This window comes from Pleurodeles waltl, chromosome 4_2 (assembly GCF_031143425.1).
Source record: "Pleurodeles waltl isolate 20211129_DDA chromosome 4_2, aPleWal1.hap1.20221129, whole genome shotgun sequence".
Lineage (NCBI taxonomy): Eukaryota > Metazoa > Chordata > Amphibia > Caudata > Salamandridae > Pleurodeles > Pleurodeles waltl.
In genome coordinates, this window is record NC_090443.1 from 28,952,789 (window position 1) to 28,980,243 (window position 27,455).

General features: G+C 47.9%; 1 protein-coding gene across 1 annotated transcript in view; it reads left to right on the forward strand.

Annotated features, from left to right (window-relative positions):
* Window positions 1-16,400: 16,400 nt before the first annotated feature.
* The window catches only part of DHH (desert hedgehog signaling molecule), a 53,811-nt gene continuing 42,756 nt past the window's right edge, over window positions 16,401-27,455 (forward strand). Inside the window, exon 1 of the mRNA XM_069230483.1 lies at window positions 16,401-17,705. Coding sequence (XP_069086584.1) covers window positions 17,400-17,705 — 306 coding nt within the window. The 5' untranslated portion in view covers window positions 16,401-17,399. The remainder of the gene's footprint in view (window positions 17,706-27,455) is intronic.

The window sequence follows — 27,455 nt, forward strand, 5'->3', positions numbered from 1 at the left end:
AGAAGATTTTCTTCTTCTCTACCATAGGAGAATTGGATTTTCTTTATATTCTATCTAAATAATTGTTAACCAAGTGGTGCACCGCCATTATAGTTTTCTTATCACTACCTTAGGGCTGCCTAAATAGACTGAATTGCAATAGTCCAGACATGAAAGTATAAGCTCCTGGATAACAATTCTTCTTGACTCCACAAGGAGCCATTTCAATATTTTCCTAAGTACTCTCAAAAGTCTGAAACAGGTACCAGCAACCCTATTCGCCTGAGAAGCAATAGAAAGCTGATTATCTAAGGTGAAGCCCAAGCTTTTTACCTCTGTTTTAGGTGTTGGACCATTCCCTAATGCAGAAGGCCAGCTGACTTGTTGCCTTGGGGGTGTGTTATTACCTACCACCATTACCTCAGTTTTTTCACTATTTAATTTTAGGCAACTGTCTGCCACCCATTTAGCTACCCCATTCAAGCAGCTGTTAAGAGTTACAGAGGTAGCCATGGTATCACAGGACAGTGTGACTATCAGCTTAGTATCTTCTGCATAGGAGACCATAGAGAACCCAAAACCCCCAGTGTTATCTGACCGTGGGTGGACATAAACATTAAAGAGTGTAGGGCTTAATGATGAACTCTGTGGCACTGCACATCTAGGTTTTTGGATGGAGGAGTAGCATGACCCCTCACTGACTGGAATGCTGCTCTCATAGAGGACATAGAGGAAGGAAGCAAACCATCTCAGTGCCATTCGGTAATCCCTATTCCCTCCAGGCGTTGCAGTAAAATAGCATGGGATACTGTATCAAAGGCAGCACTCAAATCAAGGAGGACCAATTGCAGCACCTCATTCATGCTGTGTAACAGCATGAGAGAAGTGTCGGGAATGGTTGGGAAGGGAAGAATACGAGAGGCAGCAGGAGCGGTGGATCACGGAGGGGCAGGTAAGTTTATTATTATTAGGAATACCTGGGGGAGTGGAATCCGGTAAGTCACAACTACAAAATGTTTACCCAAAGGTATTGTCATGCATGCCCACTGCTCACCTTTACCCACCTACAATGTCACCCCACTCAAACGTCCAATGTCCACCTGTCCACATACCCCTGTCTGGCCTCCATCATTTTAATGAGACCCATCTGGGGGGATAACATACCAGTAAACCAGGTGTACCTCAGGGATTGACAACACTACAACTCCCAGCAGGCACCATGCTACTATCAACAATACCAGAACACAATACCCTTTGAAAAATTCCTACCTTTAACAACTCCACATTGGAGTGTACCAATCTGAGGAGCATTCAAATGGGTACTGAGTAGGTAGGACAGGCCATGACAGCAATGCTAAGGCCAGAAGGCAATGGGAATGTCACTCCACACAGCCACAGATGTGTACTCACCTACTAGGACCCTTCTCCCTCTACTCAGCTGCTGAACTGTACTCACATGCGGGGATCCCATCTGTATACTGTGTGGGTAGGACAGGCCATGTCAGCACTGCTAAGGCCAGAAGGCACTGTCTACTCAAAGCAAAATACCTGGCCAAGGTGCATCTGTACTCACATCCCCCCACATCCACTCACAATAAAAATGTACGCACCTGAGAAGATGACTTATGAATGCTGTTTGTAGTAGTTGGTGTAACATTACATGAAAGCCCAGGAGGGCCATTTGCTGAAATTCCAGTCACCAGGTCAGTGTCCACAATGACATTGTGCTACTGTCTGTCGAATCACTAATTAAGTTTAGCTGCCTGGGAGAGACCAACTTACAGATCATGGTACATTTTGTGATGTGCTTTGTTATCTATATCCATCTTGAATAGATAAGCCAAGATGAAAATAGTGTGGACAGTCCACCCTGCGTGCAAAATCAATGACAGACAAACAAAGGTACCAAGATGTCTCATCTAAATGCATGTGGCAGTGTACAAATACACTGACCACTTGTTGACAAGTAACATGTTCAACTACATCATACTGGGTCTGCAAGCATGACAGTCTACAAGGTCCCAAGATGACATAACCCACATCATGCCCAGCCACTGATTTCACTGCAATGCTGGAATAATAGGAGTACATGAACAGTCACCCAAGTACCAAGATACTCACACAACCTGTAGCGATGTGACTTGAAATAGGATTTATCATCACCTCAAATGTCAGGTCCATGCAGTTGATGGCAGGTGTGACTCTCACATAAAGGGAGAGATGCCAAACTGAAACAAATGTAATTGTAAACAGTTGGAGGTACATGTCACAATACAACCTGTGACATCCTGTCCATCACCTTAACAGGTCTATGAGCGATTGGGAACATGGAGATCCCTCCTGAGACTGCCACTACCCCCCTGGATGAAGCCCTCAGTGAGGATACAACTGCTGGAAGTGTGGACGTTGAGGACGGTGCTGGCCTATCTGGGGCACCTGATCAGATGACACCAGTCAGCCTCATCATGACCACTTCAACTCCTCCCAGCCCTGTTGCATCAACATCTCAGGCAACCATTTGGCCCCAAGCCTGTGTCCAGAGGACAGATTTCACCATTGTGTGCCCCTCAGTCCAGGTACCTGAGTCTCATCTGGACACCTCGAACAATGATGGGCCTGGACCCAGTGGTAGGGGGAAAACTGTGCCAAGGGCACAGGCATGTGGGGGTAGGGTGCATGGGAGGGACGTTGTGGGCCAGCGGAATGAGGCTGCTGGGGATGGGTCTGGCAAGGACACCATCATCCAAGTCTTGGGAGCATACCAACAGTCCCAAGGTGTGATGGGCCAGGAACTTATCGAACTCAGGGAGATCAATGTGCTACAGAGGGATAACCACCATGAAATCTTACAACAGTGGGAGGCCCACAATGACACCTTGGCCTCGCTAACAGGAAAGCAGAGGAACATCAAAACCTCCCAGAGCAGGGATAGGGGACAACAACACACCCCTTCCACTGGCCCCCTAATATCAGCACCTTCAACATCTGGGGTAGCGAGTGGAAGGGAGGCCCTGCCAGGGAAAGAACCTATCTCAGACACCCCTGCCTCTGTAGCTGACGAGCCCCCACAAGTGGGGACGTCCACCCAAGCATCGAGGAGGTGCGGATGCAAAGACCTCAACCACTGCCAGGAAGTAACCTCTTACTGATGGAACTCCTTTGTGTGCCACTGATTCACTCTGTTGACTGTTCTCCAAATACTCTCCTTTTTTCCAGGATAGTAGGACACTAAACGTTGGACTTCAATGTTGTGACAGTTACTCTAATGATTACATCCACCATGACTAATCCCTTCACTGTTTGTGTTTGTTTTTTCTCATTACTTAGCACCTTTAACTAAAGAATGCCTGTAAATAAACAGAATTAGCACTCTATCCTTATCCAATAGTGCTTTTGGGAATGTTTTGGGATGTACAGTGTGAAAAGCATGTGATGGTAATGAGGTACATGTGAGAATGTCAATGTAAGGAGGGACAGATCACAGGCTGGGTCAGGCTGAGTAGCACTACCAACATAAAAACACAAGTGGTCTGTCACCCAAAAATTATTTATTTGCATTGTACAGCCTAAAGGCTGTAAACGATGTCCCAAGCTTGACCCTTATACCATACCAAAACCATGTCTATCCAACTTGACATACCCCATGCCACAGACAGAAAACAGTACAACGGTCCCTAGTCAGAGGCCCATTCTATTACAATGGTTAGGCATCCACTGTAATATCACACACCTATGTCAGTGTAATGGCACAGCCTCTATGGCCTGCAATGAGGAAACACATTGACAGCTACATCCAGGGCATATTGTAACATTGTCAAACAAATGTGAAGGGAGAATGCAATGATTGGCCACAATGACGTGTCACAAGGGCACATGACCACACACACGAGACCATAGGATAAACATACGAGGGCAGACAGGTCCATTCTCAAGTTCAGGTAACTCCCCTCCCACTGTCCAGGCAGCCTGGGCATGGATCCCACACAAACCAAATTTGTAATAAACAGTACCTTGATCCATATAATGGCCCATTCACATGTCAGACTAGCCACTTCCATCTGTCAATGACACAACTCTGAAATGTCCAGTTGAGGATGGCATGGGGATGAGACCTGGAAGGAAAAAGTCACATACAAGAAGTTTAGGAAGGCAAAGCCATTCATTAAACACAAAGCAAAGTCAAATCTTCTGTTGTTTCACTGACAGTGCAATATGGCTGCACAGATCAAAGGAGATGCTCAAGAGAGGGACATATTCAAGTCTGATGTAGCCAGCAAACCTTGGCTCTATGATGCATTACATACCCGTCACAACATAGCATTACCTGTACAGTACCCCATGACATCTGAGTAATCATAGTACATCAGGTACTTACAATCAGGATGAAGTACTGATTGATGAGATCTGCCTGCATGTTTCCACCTTCATCCTCATCACTGTCATCCTCACTTGGCATTTCTGGATTCTCATCCCGTGGCACTGCCAGCTCCCCCTCATCAGGAATGTATGGGATGTTCCTCCTTAGGACAAGGTTGTGGAGCATGCAGCAGGCCACAATGATCTTACAAATCTTTGCGGATGAGTAGAGGAGGGCTCCACCTGTTTTGTCAATGCTACAGACCCTCGCCTTCAGGCGCCCAAAAGCCCACTCCACGACATGGCATGTTCTCCCATGTGCCTCGTTGAAGCAAACTTCCCCTGGCGTAGTTGGTTTTCTCACTGGTGTCAACAGCCAGGAATTATTTGGGTACGCAGAATCCTCTGTAAGGCAAGGCGACATGTGTGCAACCATGAGTACAGAGCAAAGTGTCACTAGCAGCAGACATGTTACAGATATGATACATGCAGACACACATGACATATGTGACTTACCAACCAGCCAGGCCCTCTCTGGGTACAGTCGTGTCATCAGTTGTGTTGTGGAATAGCGATGTTCCGCATTATGAAGGCATCATGGACTGAACCCAGGTACTGAGCACAGACTTGGGGAATGTAGAGGTCCTCCAAACACACTACTTGGACATTGATATAATAATAGAAGCTTTTCCTGTTCCGATAGACCTGTTCAGTGTCAAGCAGTGGAACCAGGGCTACATGGGCACCATTAATTGCTCCAGCAACATGTGGGATGTCCGCCAAACCATAGAAGTCTGCTTTCACATGCGCAAAATCCTCACTTTGAGGAAATCTTATGTAGCGCTCCAGGTGTTTCAACAGTGCTGAGAGGACATTCTTCAACACCAAACTGAACACAGGGGGTCATACCGCCGCCCGCCAAGCGGGAACCGCCGAATGACCGCACCGCGGTCAAAAGACTGCGGCGGCCATTCTGGCTTTCCCGCTGGGCCGGCGGGCGACCGCCAGAAGGCCGCCCGCCGGCCCAGCAGGAAACCCCCTTCTACGAGGATGCCGGCTCCGAATGGAGCCGGCGGAGTAGAAGGGGTGCGACGGGTGCAGTGGCACCCGTCGCGATTTTCAGTGTCTGCTTTGCAGACACTGAAAATCTTAGTGGGGCCCTGTTAGGGGGCCCCTGCAGTGCCCATGCCAGTGGCATGGGCACTGCAGGGGCCCCCAGGGGCCCCACGACACCCGTTACTGCCATCCTGTTCCTGGCGGTGAAAACCGCCAGGAACAGGATGGCGGTAAGGGGGTCGAAATCCCCATGGCGGCGCTGCAAGCTGCGCCGCCATGGAGGATTCCCTGGGCCAGGGGTAAACCGGCGGGAAACCGCCGGTTGCCCTTTTCTGACCGCGGCGGTAACAGAATGGCCAAGGAAGCACCGCCAGCCTGTTGGCGGTGCTTCCGTCATTTTAGCCCTGGCGGTCGCCGACCGCCAGGGTTAATGACCCCCACAGTCTGGGACATCCCAACAGCTAGTGTAACTGTATTTTGGAAGGATCCTGTGGCCAGGAAGTGCAACACTGACATGACTTGTACATTGGGTGGTATGCTATTTGGATGGCGGATGGCTGACATCAGATCTGGCTCCAGCTGATGACAAAGAGCCATGATTGTCTGTCTATCCAGGCGGTAGATCTGAATCACTAATCTGTCCTCCATGGTCTGTGAGTCAGCAAGTGGACGGGACAAAGGAGGGTGTCCAATCCGTGTTCTCCCAGGGTAACTATGTGTGTCAAAAAACAAACAAGTAAGTCACTCAATCTGTCCCTTACACTTAACATGTAACACGTTCAATATGTGATATCACATGTTATGTGTGTCACTGTAAACATGATGTGCAAACACACCAGGGCTAAGCATTGCACTTCCTTTGGCTTTAATGCCCTCATTATTAACATATGTGTAGCAATCACCTTTATGGACAGGAAGCTCATGGTCAGATAACTACCTGAACTGCCTGTGATTTCATGCACAACTTCCTAGGTCACACTTATGGGAGTGGGTGGTGGCTATACCTCCAACATGACTACATGTGCATGACTACATATCAATATGCTTGGCAAAAGGATTGGCTTACATGACCTAACTAGGCCAGTATTCAATATCCTTAAGAGAAACTACAACGTGAGCTACCTAAATAATATAATATCTGAAGTAACAGATACACTTCAGAGAAAAAGCCTTATAAGGACTGTTAAATATCCATTGATAATTCAAAGTCGTATGAGAAAACAATATGCAGCTGCTGAAAGAATTAAAGGAATGACAAAAGATAACAGAGAACTAAATCTCAACTGAACACATTTTAATGAAGCAATATAACAAAACACAAGGAATCAAGAAATATAATACATGTATGGAAATATATATAACGTTAAAATTCTAAATCAGGCACACCACAATCAAACTAGACGACAAAGAATGGATAAGAAAGACATATGAGGTAAATGAAAAAACAATTAACATATAAATCTACATGAATAAACTAACGTGTCTGAAATACAGTACATACAAACATGTAAAGATTGTTTCCAACAATACATAAATGTACATTGATATCATACTGATAAATAAATATATATATATATATAGATTGATGTTTAGAAAAAATTAAATAAGAGTGGTGTTGAGACAGGGATACTCTTAGGGAACCAAAGGCCTACGCGCGTTTCAGTGTTCCTATTGATTATAGATCACCTTCTTCAGGGCCAATCCCCTTAATAACAAACAACAAAGTTCATTTCAGCAACCAATGTTCTAATTATTTTTTCATTAAATACTTGGTACACTGGAATCTTGTAGTCATGTCATCTAGTAAGGAAGAGAGAAAGATAAAGAATAGTATATTTTTATAGATTTGTTTGCTTTCTTTCAATCAATTATTTTATTTCATTTTAATACCGTGTGCAGATATATGTGTCTTCATATAAAATTATATAGTAGACGTGCCCATTATCAGTTTAGAATATAAATTGAAACGTGTTCAAATTTAAAGTCTAGTAATCGAAAAGATTGTTTATTTACAGATTAGAAGTGAGAGGATAAAGATAGTGAAATAATTATATTAATTATATTAATTAATAAAATCATTAAAATGTATTAGTATATATATATTAGGTCAAGATTAATGAAATAGTAACTTGTGCTATAGTACTTAAAATTATTATTATTATATTATATCCCAAGCTTATAAACACATGCATCAGTGCATATTAGAAAGGTGGAACCATTCCATAGATAATTGTTTATTTGCTTACTGGAGTAATATATAGTAGTAAATCGAGCAATGTTCAGAGCTCATGGTATGTCCAATCCTTGAGATGGACATGATAACGTCAATTGGACAGGAAGGACGATCTAACTATAAAGTAAGACAATAAATAGGATTGTGAATTAAAAGATGTAAGATGATCATCCTTTAAAAATGAAAAACCGACTATCTCTATATTTTAATACTATAGTTGCTATTACCGATAGATTCTGTGGTCCATTATTTAAGAAAGGTTTTTGTTGATATTTCTTTAATAAAGACACAGACCATATTTTTATACTAGTTTGTGTGTACCTACCGGGGCTAGAAAAAGTTGCAAGAACTTGTCCTAAGATGTATGGTCTCCGATAGGATTTAATGCATACTGGATGAGGCTTAGGAGGAAACGAAACCTGCATCGGAAAGAGAAGTAAAATTTGTACTCGATCGGCATGATATGCAATATCAAAATGATATAATATAGTTCTTAGCTGTGTTAGTTTCCAAGTTGCGCCCAAAAGTAATCTAAAAGGTTTTATTTCCTGGCTGATGGCTGGGAGATAATCTTACTATGAAACGCGCAAAGAACTCACCCGTTTGCCGATGCTGTCTCCGTAATGTAACATGCATCGGCGGCCGCGGTTTTTTTTCCTCTTTAAATGCTGAAGCAAGTCAGTGCAGATCGCACAACTAGACCAGTACTTCTAGTTGCGGTATTTTTAACCTAAAATGGCCGCCATATTGAAATCCCGTGGTCCTGAGTACGATCGTGACATAGAAAGAGAGCGAAGACTCTAGTTAAAGGATAATGTTTCTAGAAATGAAATAGATGAATATAAGTACTATATATAATCTGAATAAGAATAAAGAGCAGAAGGAGGTAGACTGTATGAAACCGAAAATAGGAAATAAAAGATAACTAAAAATAGAAAAAGGACTAGGTATTCAATATCCCCCAGAACATCATTTATTTGATTAGTGATACATCAAATTATTTTGTGTAATTGCGTTATATGGCTCGAAAATGGAGGATGCCTGACCTACTTCACTGGACAATAGGAACCGCCCGCGACCTCTGGCAGAAGTCGTCATGGCAGTAGGCAGATACTATCGTGAAGGACACTGACATAGGATAATATTGCTGCCTGTGGTGCTCCTCGGCCAATGGCAGTGTCTACCAGTGGTGACGGTTTGTATAGCTGGCGGGCAAAACCGCCATTTTTCTGCAGAATCCCTCACTTGACTCCTGACACTGCTGACAGCAAGGCCTTCACGACCTGAGCTGCTGTGTACTTCCTCTGGGAGCAATCATGCCGGGTTCAACAGGTAATAGTGCCACTCCCTTCTCACCAGAATAGCTGGAGAAGCTGGTGGAGGAGGTCCTATCCCTGTATGGACAGCTTTATGGTACACCAGAGGAGCAGGTAAGTGCACCATGTGCACACTTTATATCTACCTCTACCTAGCTCAGCTTTTGTTAGCCTGTGTTTAAGCCCAGTTTGTCATCTGCTGTCAGCAAATACCTATTTTGTGCTGTAAATGTGTATGGATGGTTGATTGAATGGGCAGGTATCCATGTCAAGTGAAATGTTTGGAGTTGTGAGAAAATGTGGTGAGTGTGAACTCAGTGTTCCCTGACCCAATCTGCGTTGAATGCACATGGCTAGATGACTTGCTATTACAGCCATCCCCATTGAAATAATTACAGAAGAGGCCTGTAAAGTGTAGTCATGTGGTTGCATGGTAGCAGGGGATTTGATGACATGTCATGTGTGTGGGTTGAGTCCCATTTGTGTTTATGCACTGTTTGCACATAGGTCAGTGGCCACATGTTACCTTGTTGGACTGGTGCACTGAAGCTAGGAATTGACGAACTATACCCCTCAGATCTGGGCATAGGCATGCATTGTTAATCATGCCTAGGGAAGAGGTGCAAGAGATGATTGAGGTGGCAGTGACAAGGGATCTTCAGGCTCATCCAGCAAAGCCCAGACATCCATCCAGCAGAGGAACCTAAGACTAATCAAGCCTAAGACTGGTGGTGGACGATGATTCTTCTGCCTCTGATTCGGAGGCTCCATCTACTTCTTTGGGAGGGAAGTATGTTTCCTGTGAAGAGATGTGGGACATGCTGGCCCATGTGAGGGAGTACCTGGACTTTCTATCCTTTCAAGCAGCAGTGGTGGGGTCTACTCTGTTTCCTCAATATGTTACGCCTTCTATATTTGCCATGCCCTTTCAAGGTCCTATTAGGGATATGGTACTAAGGGAATGGAAGGATGAGGATAAGATTCAGGTCCCTCTGTTTCCGCAAAATGTTTACTTGTTGGAGGGGGAAGATGCTTTTCCTGATTTTGTCTGTCTGGATTCGATTCTGGCTACCTTGATTGGCAAGACGGCCATCAGTCCTGAGGACTGTACTCCTGCTGATGACACTAATAAGAAAGTAGATTCTGGTCTGAAGAAAGCACTTACGGCAGAGAGTTTGGCTTTCAGGTTGAGTCTTTTCTCAGTGTATTCGGCACAATCCCTGGTGCAGGACTTTGATAAGCTGGCTGTGGCCTTTCAGGAAAGGCCTGAGTGCTCTAATTTATTGGGAGTGATGGAACAGCAAGTGAGGTTGCTGGCTGACTGACATTTCCTCTGATATTCTATGCATGTCTGCTATGTCCGCTGGGGCTTTGATTGTGGCCAGACGTTCTCTGTAGTTGAGACAGTGGAAGGCAGACCCTGGGGAGAAGACTGCCCTGTTGAGAATCTCGTTACCAACCATGATCACCAAGGCATTTAAAGAGAGGAAGCATGCCTTCCATTATAAAAGGGGTTCTTCTGCTGGTAAAGGATGGAAGAAGGTTTATAAATCCTCCCCGGAGCCTGAGACCCGGCCACCTTCCTTTCAGAGGAGGAGGTTTCAGTCCTCGTTTTCACCAAAATGCACTGTTTCTGCTCAGAAGGGAGGCCTCAAGGAAGGGCTCCTGACAATCACTGTCCCGGTGGAGCATTGCTGGTTGAAGGCAGGATCCACCATTTTCTGTCTGTTTGGTGGCAGCATGTGTCAGACCAATGGGTGCTAGACATTGTGGCCAATGGCTACACAACAGACGGTAATCATGTTCCTCCAGATACTGGTGCCCTGCCGACTCCGGTTCCTGTTGCAGAGGAAAAGAAGTTGGCTCTGCTTGATGGGGTCTAGGAGTTGTTGGGCAAAGGGGCCATCTGCAGGGTTCTCCCATTGGTCTCCTGGGAGTCTCAGTCTTCAGGAGCGTATCACGATGGCAGCTTCTGTCCACACGGAACCTTTGTTGTGGCTGGAGCCGGAGCATCTGGTCAAGGGAAACCCCCTGTCTCCTCTGGCTCTGGTGATTCTTACAACTGATGTCAGTCTCTCCAGGTGGGGGGGCTTGGTTGGGGCCAGAGCAGGTTTGAGGACTCTGGTCTTTTCTGGAGTCTTGGAGGACTTTGAATTGGAGGGAGTTGAAATGGTGCATTTTCAGGTGCTCCTCAGGGGGGAACCAGTGCTGGTACAAATGGACAATCTGGTGGTGAAGAATTACGTCAACAGGCAGGGGGTACTAGGTCAAGGTCTATGAATTTGATTGCTCAGGACATTTTTTTGTGGGCGTAGGTTTCTGTTCTGTCGCTACATGCCTGTTCATTCGGGGGTGGACAATGTCCGGGCAGATCTGTCGAGCAGAGGAATTCCATCCTCCAAGGATTTCTCCCTACACCCAACTCTTTTCGATCTGCTGGTGCTGAGGTGGGGTCTTCCAGTGATAGACCTGTTTGCTTCATCGGGTAATGTGGAAGCGAGGAGGTTTTGTTCCCGGAGTCGATGTCCTCTGGCTTGGGTGGCGGACAGGTTGATTTGTCTTTGGCCTCGGGCTGATATATGCCTTCCTGCCCTTTCAGTTGGTCAGGGCCTTTCTGGTGAGAGTCAGGAGAGAGAGAGTGCACGTGATTTCGGTGACTCCATGTTGGCCTCAAGCAAATTGGTTCCCTCTACTGCAGCTGTTGAGGAGTGGTCCAGAGTGGGTTCTTCCAGTGCTACCCTCTCCTCTTGCCGTTCCGATCCTTCCTCTGGGGTCCTTAAGGAAATTGCATTTTTACAACATGGAGATTGAACTGAGAGGCTCACTGATCTAGAGGTTCCTGAATAGCTGATCAGGCTTCACAGAGATTGTCCACTCTACATTCTTATGCCAGACATTGGAGGGCCTTTTCTGCATGCTGTTTGAGGAAACAGGCGGATCCTACAGTGGCCAATCTATTTCTAATTTTGTAGTTTTTACAGGATGGTGCTAGCTTGGGTTTGTTGGTTGCCACTTTGTGGGTTCAATGGGTGGTGATTCAGCCATTTCATAGTCCCTTCCAGAATCTAAAGGATTATGGGGGGCTGATGCCTAGGTTTTTCCAGAGTCTGTTGAACTTGTTTCCTAAACCAGTTCATCCTTTCCCTAGTTGGAATATACAGCTGGATTTGGATGCCTTAACTGGGCCTCCATTTGAGCCCCTTCAGGGTGTTGATTTAAAACTTTTAACATTTAAGACTTGCTTTTTGGTGGCCATTACGTCTGCCACGCGCATCGGGGAGATGGGGACTTTGTCCTGTAAGTTTCCTTTGTGTAAGGTTTTTCAGGACAGCACTGTTCTTCTTTCAGTTCCCTCCTTCATCCCTAAAGTCAATTCAGCTTTTCATGTGAGCCAGGAAGCAATCCCAACAGTTTTTTGTCTTGAGCCATCCTCTGATGAGGAGTGCAGATTGCACTATTTGGACATGCAACGGTCTTTGCTGTGGTACCAGGATGCCATGAAGTCATTCCGTAAAGAGGACACATTATTTGTGAATTTTGGCCCTGCTAGGAAAGGGGATAGCCTTCTACTGCTCCCTTGAGTAGGTGGATCCGTTCTCTGGTCTTGTTAGCGTATAAGTTGAGGGATGTGGTTCATCCTCCAGGTGTTCAGGGGCAGTCCACATGCAGTATGGCGGCAATGATGGCTGAATTGCAGAGGGCTTCAATGATGGAAATTTGTAGGATGGTGACTTGGTCCACTCCTCCGACGTTTGTTCGCCACTGTCGGATTGCTGAGCTGGAATGTTTGGATAATGTATTGGGTCACAGGGATTTTACCTCTATGAGGGAACAGAAGTGTTTCTGTGTATTTTCTGGGTGCTTTATTAAAGTTGGGTGTTTGCACTTCAGTTGTCCGTTTCTGTTTTTACTTGCTGCATCTCATTGGTTAAGAAGGAAGGTGAGGGAGGGACGGGAGGTAACGTGTCCCTTACTTACTGATAATGGCACTACTCCTAGTTCTACTCCCTCGCCTTTCTTCCAGGTCCATCCAGGTACGGAACAACTGAGTGTCTGGTTGGCTTGTTTATGTACGGGAAGGAGAGGGCCTGGGAGCGTTTTATTTAGGAAGGGAGGGGTCTAATGGAGGCAAGGGGCCTTATTGGTTAAGAAGGAAGGTGATGGAGTAGGTCTAAGAGTAATGTCATTATCGGTATGTAATGGAAGCATTTTTTAAGTCTTTCCAGAGAGAGGAGGAGAGTATATCTGCATTTTTGTCTGTGTGTGTATAAACTCCTGGTGAAATTTAACAGACGCAGCACTATAGACTGTGAAAGCACCTGAACCCAACTTTTTATCACAAAATACATGTATTAGAGGGGTGCACCTTTGATACCTGCATGTCAAAGGGTAAGCAGAGTCCCTTGTGGTCCTCCTAGCATTTTACATGACTCTACAGTCATGTCACCAACGTGCACTGTTTAGCCCTGTGGGTCTCCAGGTCTCTGTGGCATGGAAATGAGTTGAAGTGGTGTGCATGGAAGCAGAACTTCCCCCAACCACCCTCCTATCTCACGTCCTGACCATTTACTGCTCATTAACAATTAACAGCCCGGGTTGCGCAATCGGGGGCGCGTGGGAGGGGCGTGTGCGGGAACGAGTCGGTTGTGTGCCTCGGTGCCGCGTCTCTAACTGGGCTGTGTGTGTGGAGGGATGAAGGTGGGGTTGGAGTCGGTGCGTAGGACTGGGACCCAAAGGAACTGGAGCTCCGAGAGACTGAGGCACAAGTAAATCAAGGCGCACAGCGTACACACGTCGGCATATTGTAGTGTGGGCAATGAGGAGGTACTGGGAGAACAGGGGTGATGAAAGGGCACCAAGGAACGCTGGGGGGTGCACTGAGAGTGCTGGTGTGCACTAAGAAGCACGGGCAACTGTGCGGGCCTTGAGAGCTCTAAGAGGCATGATGCACTGAGGGGCACGGGAGGCGCGCCCAGAGGGCACTGGGGGACAGCGAATGATGGCTCACTGGGGCACAGAGATTTTATAGACCATCGACAGGCACGGAGCTATCGCATGTGCAGCGGCACCAGGTCAAGGGGTGTGTTGGCCCTCTGGACCCCAATTGTGGTTCTAAACGGTGGCTAGGGGGCGCATTTCATCTGCTTGCATGACAGCACGCGCGCTCTTGCTGCGCCACTGGGCACCGAGGCACACTTGGCACGAAGTGTACTGGGCGAGCTTTGAATGCACTGAGTGGCGACGAGGGCAATGAAAGCAGAGGTTTAGGAGGGTGGGGCCAAGTGGTTTCATTGAGGGGACCTCCATTAGAAGTCCATATGACTTTAGGACGCTGTGTGCGCGAAGACATTTCGGCACCTGGCTGGAAAGTGAGCGGCATGTGTTTCTGATTAAAAAAACTGAAGAAAGTGCGGAGGCAGTGCGGGGTTGAGGGCCAGAGTTGCAGAGACTCCCTCCAGGGGTGCCAGTTCCAAGGAGAGGCGAGCGCTTAGCACAGGACGACAGAGATGTCAGTCCTGAGACATCCTGCCAAGGACACCTGCCACTGCAAGCTGGCTACACAGACACCCATTGTAAGACCCAGCGAGAGAGCGAAGGGGCTCAAAGAGGCATTCGGGCTGGGTCCCGAAGAGAGACAGTCTATCGCAGCCTTGGGAGCGAAAAAGAGAGGACTACGCCCTTGAGAAAAAACACAAGACAACACGCAGGAAGCCGAGAAGGAGCCAGCTATAACATTGACGAAAATATACACCAGACCAAACTCGAGGACGAGACAACCTATACGAGCTTGAAATGTAAGGCAGCGAGACAGCTAGAACCAGGAGTAAAAGAGACAACGCGTTTGAGGATGACACACACTAGTCCAGCCTGTGGAGAGCGGAGGAGACAGCTACAAATGGGAGAAAACATGTGAGACTGCGGAGGAGGAAGCTAAGGTAAAGGGACACCCTGGGAATAAGAAAGAGACAGCAACACTAAAGATGAAAGGCGTCGTCCATCTCATACAGGTGAACGAGTTTTGGGCTAAATACCCTGCTACACCTTAGAGAAAACATTTACTCATGGTACGGGCCGAGGAAGAGACTGCCAGGCACAGGAGCGGGAGGCACGTGCTGTATACTGGCAGCTTAGGAAGAGACCGCATCACCCAAGAGGATAGAGACAGCTAGCTTTATTAAGAGCTACCGCCAAGAGGAAAGGCAGCAAGACACAGCTACATCCGGGGACAAAGGTGCAGACAGCGCGACGCCGGAAAGAGACAATCAATACCCAGGACTAGGAGCAAAAGAAACAAAGTGCATTGGAGCCACGGAAGAGACAACTGCGCCTGTCGTGGTGTTGAAGAAGAGACAGCCACAACGAGGCGGGACAAAAGTGGCACCCAACTGGGTGGTTATAAAGAGATCGCAACATCATTAAGGAAAGAGACACCCAGCCTCGAGCAAGCAAAGAGAGTTACACAAAGCCCAAGGCCCAAAAAGAAAGCCACACATTCAAAGATAAAGAGAGACACAGTCACCGGCTGCAGACAAGACAGCTGCACCCAATAGGGCGCGAGACCCCAGCCTGAGACAGAGGATGAGACAACTAAAACCAGACGGGCTGAGCAAGAGACATGTACACCCGGAAGAAGTCGATGTTCCGAGTCTAAGGCCCAGCTAGAAGCAGCCACGCCCAGGAGAGTCACCTTGCCCGAGGTAAGAAAATGTGACATCTTCGCCCTGGAAAAAAGAGACACCTAGCCACAATTGAGGAAAGAAAGGTTACCCCCAGTCAAGGTCGAGCAAGAGACCGCTTCACTCAATAGAACAAGAGATATTCAGTCCCACGGCGTGGAAAAGACGGATATTCCCGTGATTGCACCAGGTGCTCATCACCAGACCAAAAACAAGACAGTCACACCTTGAAAGAAAACAGAGCTTATCTTGGTGCCAAAGACAGACTGCTGGGGGCAGTTTTGGGCCCTGCTTACACCCAGTTTGTAGGAAATAGACGTCCAGCTTAAGGAGTCGAGATTTTTCCAGAACCCAAGCGAGTGAACCGAACGAGGCACATCATGGGAGCCCGGACTGACGATGACAGCAAGAAATGCTTTCCTTAAGTGTCCGAATACGTCGCAGTGCCCCCACCCCCAGGATGAGATGCTGTTTAGCGGTGCAAGTGTGCCAATGTGGTCTAATGTTTAAGGGGCTGGCAGGCGAGCAAAGAGACGCACTCTAGTTCTTGCTTCGTGTCCAAACTGTGTGATCTTGGACAGCTCGCTGCCCGCTCAAGGAATGCTCAGAAGTAGGCGGCGTTGGATGTGGCTGGTCACTTCCGAGTGCACTCGCGATACGACCCAAACAGGAATTAGCCGATCTCAGAAGGAGGATTATCACGCTCCAAGATCTGCCCGTGGTCAGGAAGGGGCCGGACCCTAGTAGAGAAGGGGCCCGGCCTTGGCAGCGCCTCCTGCTGCCACTCCGCTTGTGCCAGCAGCGCCCGAGGGACGCTGGCAAGCAGGAGCAGGGACCAGTGCAGGGCACCTCAACGGACGTGCTTTCCTCGAGGAGTACAGACTGACAGAGGGTGCATAAGGACCAAGGACTGGCACAGAACCCAGGAGGGCCAAATTGGCCCACGATACAGGCGGACCAGGGGCTAGCTAAAGTTCCAGGACGGCGAGACTGGCACTGCGAACAGCAGCGTCTGGAACTGCCCCAGGGGGCTAGAGGGCCCGCCACTGCCACAGGTGCCACGGACTGCCACAGGAGTGAGGAAGACCAGGGACTGCCCAAGCAGAACCAACGACTGGCACAAAGCTAGAGAGGAAAGACACTGGCAAAGCCTGGCTAAAGTGCATGGGACTGGCACAAGACATAGGGACCTGCAAAGGGGCCAGGAGAACCAGAGGCTGACACAAGACCGAAGAGCAGCACGGACTGCAGGAAGAGCATTGCTTGGGAACCAGGGGCTGGCACCGAGTCCAGGGGAGCCAGGAGCTGGTCCAGGGGGAGAGACGCCTGCCCGAGACCGACACATGGATCAGGGGGTCTAAAGCACTGGCCCGGAGGCAGAAAGCAGAGACACTGGTACGAGACACACGAGCGCCAAAGACTGGCAGGAATAGCATGGACTGGCACAGTGGGCAGGAGGGTTAGAGACAAACGCATGCCCTAGAGCACTGAAACGGGGTCCAGAGGGAGTCAAGACGTACCTGGCTATCCGTAAAGTCCTGTTCCGAAGAGCCTGTGCAGCGGTAACCGAGAGGCGATGGCCCCCCACAGGACCCAGGGAGGCTAGTGCGGTGCTGGCATGGGATACACGAGGAAGCGGCCTCACCTGGGCATACACCAGATGCTTCTCCACCCCACCATGTCCAGCTTGTGCCGCCAGTGACTGAGGGACCCTGACAGGGGTGGCGCTGGGTTCAATGAGCTGGCACCTGGCCTAGGAGGACCAGGGGGCCTCACGTGGCCATGCGGGGGGTCCTTCTCAGGCCCACCATGCTCTGCTTCTGCTGCTGGCTCCTGACTGCCCCCGCCCGGGGGTGCGGGCCTGGCCGCGGCCCCGTCGGTCGCCCGCGGTACCCCCGAAAGCTGAACCCACTGCGTCTCAGGCAGTTTGTGCCCAACGTCCCCGAGAAAACGCTGGGAGCCAGCGGAAAAGCAGAGGGCAAGATCACCCGGAGCTCGGACAGATACGGGGAACTGGTGCCCAACTACAACCCCGACATCATCTTCAAGGACGAGGAGAACACAGGGGCTGACCGCCTGATGACCGAGGTACCTGCCTGGTGGGGGTCGGTGGAGGGTTGAGAGAATGCGGGAGTCAAAAAGTCAGTATCACAGCCGGGGTGTAGAGCTGGTTTTCAAACCCCCCTACTAACCTAGGCATCACAACTTCATTCAAAGAATTGTGTCTCAGAGGCCCGCTGTTAGCGTTGGCCCTGGAGACCCGCATGTGTAGAGTCTAGCGTCATAAGTGCTCCCAGGTGCAATGCTGAGTGCAACGAGGCCCTGTTGTAGAGATGGGCATCAACCACACGTAGAGCTTGGTAGTGACAATGACAGGTGCAGAGGTGGCTCTCAAGAGCCCCCAATTTAGAGTTCAGCATCGAGAACCCCTGGGGTAGGTAATCCCAGTACCCACCTTTAGAGATGGCTATCACCGACCACGGGTATAGATGTTGGTGTTTAACAGCCCTCAGGGTGCTTGTAGCCATCAAGTGACCCATGAGTAGGGTTGGTATGAAGAGCCTCAGGTGTAGATATGGACAGTAGAGCTTCGTCAATAGAGTTGGGTCACAAGTGTCCCAGGTGCAGGATTTGGTATTTAGAGCCGAGTCAGAGGTGTTTATCAACCACAGCCGTGGGTGTAGATTTGATTATCGGGAGCCCCAGGTATCCAGTTGGAGATAAAAGCCCCAGGTAGAGGTGGGTATCAAAGTCATAGGTGAGGTCGGCATTACAGCCAGAGACCTAAAGGTTGATAGCTAACACCCCAAATCTAGACATGAATATCAGAGCTCGAGATGCAGATTTGGGCATCAGAACCGCAGGTATAGAGTGGGGTAAACAAATCCTCTGAAATAGAGTTATGTATTCACGCTTGGATTACAGAGGTGGGTATCAAGCTCACAGGGCGAAGAAATAGGATTCAGTTTGATATCAAGAGCCGAACATTAGAATGTGGTTTCATGGCTACATGTATTGTGTACAGGACCGCAACACAGAGTTGGGTTTCAATGTGGTGTACAGATGGGTAGGATGAACCCTAGGTGTAGAGTCAGGTGCCCCTGACCCGACAGAAGAGTTTGGTTTTAGAGCCCTGAGTGTAGACGTTGGTGTTGAGCGTCTCAGATATAGATTTGGGTATCAGTGTCAGGGGAATAGAGATTAGTATTGCGAACTGTGGGTATAATATTGGGTATCAGAGGCCAAGTGTAGAGTTGGGTTTCAACAACACCAGGTATCAATAACTCTGTGTGCCCTGGGTGTAACTTTTAGCATTAAGATCCTTGGTGGTAGTGTTGGGTATCAACAGTCCCAAGTATACAGTTTAGTATCACCAGCCCCAGGTGTACCATATAGTATAAACAGCCCCAGGTGTACAGTTTAGTATCAGCAGCCCCAGGTGTAAAGTTTAGTACCCCAGCAGCACCAGGTGTAAGTTTATTTTCAGCAGCCCGAGGTGTAAAGTTTAGTATCAGCAGCCCCAGGTGTACAGTTTAGTATCAGCGGCCCCAGATATGTCTATTATCAGCAGCCCCAGGTGTAAGGTTTAATATCAGCAGCCCCAGGTGTACAGTTTAGTATCAGCAGCCCCAGGTGTAAGCTTATTATCAGCAGCCCCAGGTGTAACGTTTAGTAACAACAGCTCCAGGTGTACAGTTTAGTACCAGCAGCGCCAGGTGTAGGTTAAGCAGCCTCAGGCGTACAGTTTAGTTCAGGAGCCCCAGGTGGGAACATGGGCATCCGTATTGTTATGCTGTATGGTGAGCCGGCACACCAGACTGTGCCTAAATCCAGGGAGGGGGGGGGGGGCAATCACCCCCCCTTCCCCTCCCCCGCAGAAGCCCATGGTTGTAAAGTTTAGTATCAGCAGCCTCAGGTGTAAACATTGGTTCCAAGCAATTCTAAATGTACAGCTGGTCATCAAGAGCCGTAGGCGTAGGTTTGGGTATCAGCAGCCCCAAGTGAAGAGCTGGGCATTACATCCTCATAAGTAGAGTTGAGTATGAGAGTCAAGTGCCCCGTGTGTGTAGGGTTTGGTGTTCAAAGCCTGGACAGAGATGGGTATCAACACCAGCCTTGGGGGTAGATATCAGTACTGGGAGCCCAAATTGTAGAGTTGGGAATAAGAGCCCCAAGTAGAGCTGGGTGGTTGTATGTCATCTTGACGAAAATCCAACATGTAGAAAATGGTTCTGGAGAATTTATTTCGTCGAACCAGTATTTTTTCTTTCAGTATGGCTTTCACTAGATTGAGCAACCCAACCTGCTGAAAGCCATCCTTGAAAGAACGTTCCTTTCTGCATGTTTGCTTTTCGCTTTCCGGCTTTTCCAGTCATAACACTCCTGTCCCTTTTTAAGGCACTCTTCTCTCTATTTATTTCCAATCTTCTTACTTCCTCTTCCATCTTTACGTTTTTTGTTTTTTTTTACAAACCGTTTACTTCCTTTTTTTACAACCCCCTTGCTTCCACTACAGCTATACTTCCCTTTTAAACCCTTACTCTCCCCTGCCTTACTCCTGTTGTTTTACAAATTCCTTAACCCCACTTTACTCCCCTTTTCAACCCGTTTTACCCTCCTCCAGCTTTACTCCTTTTTTGACAAACGTCATGCCCCCACTCCTGTCTCTTCCTTTTTTTAATCAAACCTATTACTTCTCCTTTTGATGTACACCATTTTTTTCGGAAACCCCTTACTCCCTCTCCAGGTGTACTCCTTTTTTCAGACTCCTTCTGCCCACCCCATTTTGTTCCATTTATTTTTCAAACCCCTTACTCCTTTTCCGTTTTACTCCTATTGTTTGTTGAAATACCTTTGTCCTCCTCCCATGCTACTCACTTGTATAACAACCCTCTTACCCCCACTTCTGCTTTACTCCCGTCTTTAAAAATCCTTACTCCACCTCCAGCTGTACTCCAATAGATTATAAAACCACCTAATCCCCTCCCATTACTCTCATTCTTTACAAACCCCTTCCTCCCCCTGCTGATTTATTTCCTTTTATTTGTTTCCGCAAACGCCTCATTCCCTCTTCCACTGTACTTCAAAAAACCTCTTCCCCTTCCTCTTTATTCCTGTTTATTTTTACAATCCCCTTACCCCCACTTCTGATTTATTCACCTTTGTTTTACAAACCATTTACACCCCCCATGCTACCCTTATAAATATACACTAATCCCTTCTGCATTCTTGTGTCTTTGGTACGCTGTCCTCTTCTTTCTTTACACTTACCTATTACACAAAAACATATTTTCGTGAAAAATATATTTCTTCATTTTAACTTTCCCTAAAATGATGTTTCATCAACTTGTTATCGTCAGGCTGACTTTCTTCATTTTAGGAATTAGTCAAAATGACAAATTACCGAGGTTGGTTTCAAAGACATAGAGGGAGGTGGCATCATTGCCAGAAATTGAAGTTGGATGGCTAACGCCCCAAGTCTAGAACTGAGTATCAACGCTCAAGATGCAGATTTGGGTATCAGAAACCCCAATAGAGAGGGCTATAGAATCCTCACGAGAAGAAGTAGGGACTAGCGCCTCGGGCATAGAGATGGGTATCAAGATCCACAGGCGTAGAGATGATTGGTGAGGTTTCAATGCACTAGGTATAGAGCTGGGTTTAACAGTCATTTGTCCAAGTCCCAGCTGTGGAGTTGGGATTCAGGGCCAAGGCACTGACATTTGTGTTGTGAGCCCCATTTGGACAGCACGGTTTCAGAGCCACTGGTGTGGAAACAGTTGTGAGGGACTCGAGTGTAGTGTTGGGTTTCAGAGTCAAGGTGTGGATGAAGTTTACAAGAACCTCCGTTGTGGAGCTGTATTTTTTGAGCTCATGGGAGGTTTGCTACAATTATCTAAAGGTGTGTACATTAGTATAAACAAAAGCCTGAAACAGGTTTTGGCATCAGAGCACTGTCTAGAACAGAGGTCTTCAAACTTTTTGATGCCAAGACCCTTCTCAAAATGTTTTAGGTGTAAGGACCCCCTCTGACTAAAATTTATAGAACCTGGTACCCCTCATCATTGACAATCATAAACGTCTCCAATTCCCATAGCAAATCATTTTTACGGTGAGGAAATAATATTAAACATTGTTTAGCAACCAAAGGTCAGTAGTGTGGGGGATGTGGTCAAAGATGTGGCCAAAAACTAAGGTCCGAATATATGAGCAATTGAAGTTGGGCAGTGGCGCAAGTCTTCTTGCTACACTGCCCTAAGGCAATATAAAAGGGCAGGACTTGACTGCATTAATGAAATACAGTGCATTCCTGTCCTTTCCCCCTGCGCAGGCTCACAAATTGCTGCCTAGCACCAATGAAGGCAGGATTGTTATGTGCAGGAAGGGGTACCGTCCTGCACAAAACCAATCCCGAGAGTGCCATTCCAATATGGGTCCGATTTAAGACGCCGTTTCGGCGGCTCCGTGCCAATTTTCTTTTGACATCGCAATACGGTATTTGGACCATATACGATAATCATGTTTTACTTGATATGAATATTGTGTTGCCTTGAGAAAGCCCTAGGTGAACACACCCCAGAGGGCGAAACACGTGTCGGCTGTGTTCAATGTGCAACCGTCAAGCCTTAAAGATTGTACATCACTGAATCAATCAATAAATGTACCAGAATCACACTCTATGGACTAAAGGATGTTTTGATTTGCGGATAAAACTTACATTATGCAGGACTATTCTTACAACACTACCTACGTGGGCCCTCAAACTCAATATTCAGTTACTTTTGTTCTCTTAGGGGAAATCTGCCCCATACTCCTTTTTAAGTTCCCACCCTCAAATTCTTCAATCTTCTATTGAGCATTTTCACAGGAAGGAAGCCTGGACCTCTACGATATATGGGAAAACAATCCCTAGAGGCATTTTCCTCTTTCTATATGTGCAGCAGATAGGAACACACATGGGAAGAGACAAAAACAAGGAGAAATTAAATTTTTTTTCCTCATTACGCCTTCTCTGGGGAAGTGTACGGTTTTGGCAGTACTCCAGTTTGCGTGATTTTGTAAATCTAAGGCAACGTCAAAATCCATGGGTGTTGTGTGGGAACACCCACCACATTGCCCATGGATTGCCTCCTTGAAGCAAAGAAAGGCAACACAGTGGCTTTCGCAGATTTGCCTTACTCCATATCTATGAGGCCATGCAGGGTGGCTTTGTATCATCTCATAGGTATGATTGAGAGACTTGTGCCGCCAGAGCGTCAAAAAGAGTGATGCTCTGGGGGCACCAGCCTCTCATAAATATGCCGCAAAATATTCTGTAAGCTTTTTTAAGTCTTCCACCATCAGGTAGCTACATATGAAATAATAGTGAGCTTAAATAAAAAATAAATAAAAGAAATATGTTGCTCATTGGGAGATGCACTGTAGTGCATTATGAAACCTCTATTAGTGCACTGCAGAGGTGTAACCGAAGAGCAACAGAATTAAATCTTAGTTGGTGCAGTGGAAAATAGCGACTTGTGTATTTTTAGGTCACAACAAAAAGGTTTATGATAAAACGGTGCTTCTAAAATGTAGATTTAACTAATATCAGAGCATCCGTATTGACATATTTAACAGCTGTCCCTTCAACACCTCCAGGTGAAGTAAGCGCTATGTAAATAAAATTAAAATCAAAATCACACACTTCACAGTACAGTTGTTAACTCTGCACTACCACTCATAAAGAATAAATGTTTGTCATAATAAAGCTTTGAGTGACTCAATCATTTAAAGCCAAAAACCTCCTTTACAGTTGCAGAGCAACTCGTAGCACACATTTGCATTTCATTCAGGAAGCAGGCACCCTGGCACGAAAGCGTTTTTGCTGTCTGTGTGGCTTTATTTCACAGCACAGGAGACTCAGTAAATCAAAGTTCATCTTAGGCATTTTAATGATGGGATGAAGTGAGGCTGGGGGAATGCGCGACCCCTTGCCCATTTCAACATTTTAGTACGGGGAACCCTAGGCAGAATGGGACATTGGATCCTCAGATGTATTTTCTGGTATTGAAAGCCCTTTTATAGTTGTGTGTCGGGCGTCTCACGTAGAGCTGAGTATTAGATCTTTGGTGCATCAGTTATTGAACCCAGCTTTTCATTTATATTTCGTAACTACTGATGTAGTCTGGTATTGAGAGTCCAAAAAAGGAGAGCTGAATATAAGACCTCTTCCTCAAACTGGAGTTGAGTGATCAGAGTCTAGCGTAGAGTTGGGTATTGGACCCCAAGTGTAGTGTTTATTACTAAATACCCAAAGTGTTGAGTTGGGCATGGGGACCCCTAGAAATCTGAACAGTTGGGTATCAGTGTCCCTTATTTAGAGGTGAGTGACACAGCCCTGCATAGATTGTGTTGCAGTGCACCAGATAGAGAGTTGAATGATAGAATGTCTGGTAGAGTTGAGTATTTGGATCGCTGGGTGTAAGGCTGGACGTCAGAGCCACAGGTGTACAGATGGGTATAAATGCCCCCAGTGTAGATTTGTGTATAAGAGCCTTTGCATAGAGCTCAGCATCAGAGTCCCAGTAATAGAGTGAAATATCAGAGCCACAGACCAAGAGCTGGGTATAAAATTTACAATTGTAGCTTTGAGTATTGGATTCACAGGTGTAGAGCTGCATGTCACGAACCTGAGAGAGAGTTGGATAGAGGGGCCTCAGGTGTATTTTTGGGACTCAAGAGCCCTAGGTATAGAGCTTTGTGTCCAGGATACCCGAGTAGAGCAGGGCACCCGAGCTGCATGTGAAGAGTTGCATATCAGGGTCCCAAGGGCAGAGGTTGGTATTAGAGCTTCATGTATAGATTTTGTAGATTTGCATGTCCAAGCCTCAGGAGTAGCGTTGGGTGTTGAGTGCCCCAGTCGTAGAGTTTGGTATCAGAATCCCAAGTGTACAGTTCACAGCCACAGCTGCTGATACAGAGCCAGTGTAAAAGCCCCAGTTGTAGAGTTGGGCACAGGAGAACATGCAAACTCTAGGTATAGAGCTGAGTATCCAAACTCTAGGTCTAGCGTTGAGTATCAGCTGCTAGACGTAGAGTTATATATCCAAACTTTAGGTGTAGAGCTGAGTTTCCAAACTCTAGGTGTAGAACTCAGTATCAGCTATTAGGCAAATATTTGAGTATTGGCTTCTCAATGCTACACCTTCAGCTCTAGGTGTAGAGTTGAGTATCGAAAGCCCAGGGTGCAATTTTGAGTACTGGGAGCCCAGGGTGCAGAGTTGAGAATCAAGAGCCCAGGGTGCAGAGTTGAGCTTCGATAGCCCAGGGTGCAGAGTTGAGTATCGAGAGTCCAGGGTGTAACACTGAGTATCGAGAGCCCAGTTTCCAGAGTTGAGCATCGAGAGCCCAGGGTGTAACATTGAGTATCGAGAGCCCAGGGTGCAGAGTTGAGCATCGAGAGCCCTGGGTGCAGAGTTGAGTATCGAGAGCCCAAGGTGTAACATTGAGTATCAAGAGCCCAGGGTGCACAGTTGAGCATCGAGAGCCCAGGGTGCAGAGTTAAGTATCAAGAGCCCAGGGTGTCACACACAGAATCGAGAGCTCACGGTGCAGAGTTGAGCATCTGGAGCCCAGGGTGCAGAGTTGAGAATCAAGAGCCCAGGGTGTAACATTGCGTATCGAGAGCCCAGGGTGCAGAGTTGAGCATCAAGACCCCAGGGTGCAGAGTTGAGCATCGAGACCCCAGGGTGCAGAGTTGAGTATCGAGAGCCCAGGGTGTAACATTGAGTATCGAGAGCCCAGGGTGCAGAGTTGAGAATCGAGAGCCCAGGGGGAAGAGTTGAGCTTCGATAGCCCAGGGTGCAGAGTTGAGAATCGAGAGCCCAGGGTGTAACATTGAGTATTGAGAGCCCATGGTGCAGAGTTGAGCTTCAAGACCCCAGGGCTCAGAGTTGAGTATCGAGATCCCAGGGTGTAACATTGAGTATCGAGAGCCCAGGGTGCAGAGTTGAGCATCGGGAGCCCAGGGTGCAGAGTTGAGAATCGAGAGCCCGAGGTGCAGAGTTGAGCTTCGAGAGCCCGGGGTGCAGAGGTGAGCTTCGAGAGCCCGGGGTGCAGAGTTGAGCATCAAGACCCCAGGGTGCAGAGTTGAGTATCGAGAGCCCAGGGTGTAACATTGAGTATTGAGAGCCCGGGGTGCAGAGTTGAGTATCGAGAGCCCAGGGAGTAACATTGAGTATCGAGAGCCCAGGGTGCAGAGATGAGCATCGGGAGCCCAGGGTGCAGAGATGAGCATCGGGAGCCCAGGGTGCAGAGTTGAGAATCGAGAGCCCAGGGTGCAGAGTTGAGCATCGAGACCCCATGGTGCAGAGTTGAGTATCGAGAGCCCAGGGTGTAACATTGAGTATTGAGAGCCCAGGGTGCAGAGTTGAACATTGAGACGCCAGGGCGCAGAGTTGAGTATCGAGAGCCCAGGGTGCAGAGTTGAGCATTGGGTGACCAGGATGCAGAGTTGAGAATCGAGAGCCCAGGGTGCAGAGCTGAGCTTCGAGAGTCCAGGATGCAGAGTTGAGTATCAAGAGCCCAGGGTGCAGAGTTGAACATCAGGTGACCAGGATGCAGAGTTGAGAATCGAGAGCCCAGGGTGCAGAGTTGAGCTTCGAGAGCCCAGGGTGCAGAGTTGAGCATCGAGACCCCATGGTGCAGAGTTGAGTATCGAGAAACCAGGGTGTAACATTGAGCATCGAGACCCCAGGGTGCAGAGTTGAGTATCAAGAGCCCAGGGTGCAGACTTGAGCATCGGGTGACCAGGATGCAGAGTTGAGAATCGAGAGCCTAAGGTGCAGAGTTGAGCTTCAAGATCCCAGGGTTGCGAGTTGAGTACCGAGAGCCCAGGGTGCAGAGTTGAGCATCGGGTGACCAGGATGCAGAGTTGAGAATCGAGAGCCCACGGTGCAGAGTTGAGCTTCGAGAGCACAGGGTGCAGAGTTGAGCATCGAGACCCCAGGGTGCAGAGTTGAGTATGGAGAGCCCAGGGTGTAACATTGAGTATTGAGAGCCCAGGGTGCAGAGTTGAGCATTGAGAGCCCTGGGTGAAGAGTTAAGCTTCGAGATCCCAGGGTGCAGAGTTGAGAATCGAGAGCACAGGGTGCAGAGTTGAGCATCGAGACCCCAGGGTGCAGAGTTGAGTATGGAGAGCCCAGGGTGTAACATTGAGTATTGAGAGCCCAGGGTGCAGAGTTGAGCATTGAGAGCCCTGGGTGAAGAGTTAAGCTTCGAGATCCCAGGGTGCAGAGTTGAGTATCAAGAGCCCAGGGTGTCACATTCAGTATCGAGAGCTCACGGTGCAGAGTTGAGCATCGAGAGCCCAGGGTGCAGAGTTGAGAATCGAGAGCCCAGGGTGTAACATTGGGTATCGAGAGCCCAGGGTGCAGAGTTGAGCATCGAGACCCCAGGGTGCAGAGTTGAGTATCGAGAGCCCAGGGTGTAACATTGAGTATCGAGAGCCCAGGGTGCAGAGTTGAGAATCGAGAGCCCTGGGTGAAGAGTTAAGCTTCGAGATCCCAGGGTGCAGAGTTGAGAATCGAGAGCCCAGGGTGCAGACTTGAGCATCGAGAGCCCAGTTTCCAGAGTTGAACATCGAGAGCCCAGGGTGTAACATTGAGTATCGAGAGCCCAGGGTGCAGAGTTGAGCATCGAGAGCCCTGGGTGCAGAGTTGAATATCGAGAGCCCAGGGTGTAACATTGAGTATCGAGATCCCAGGGTGCAGAGTTGAGCATTGAGACCCCAGGGTTCAGAGTTGAGTATCGAGATCCCAGGGTGTAACATTGAGTATCGAGAGCCCAGGGTGCAGAGTT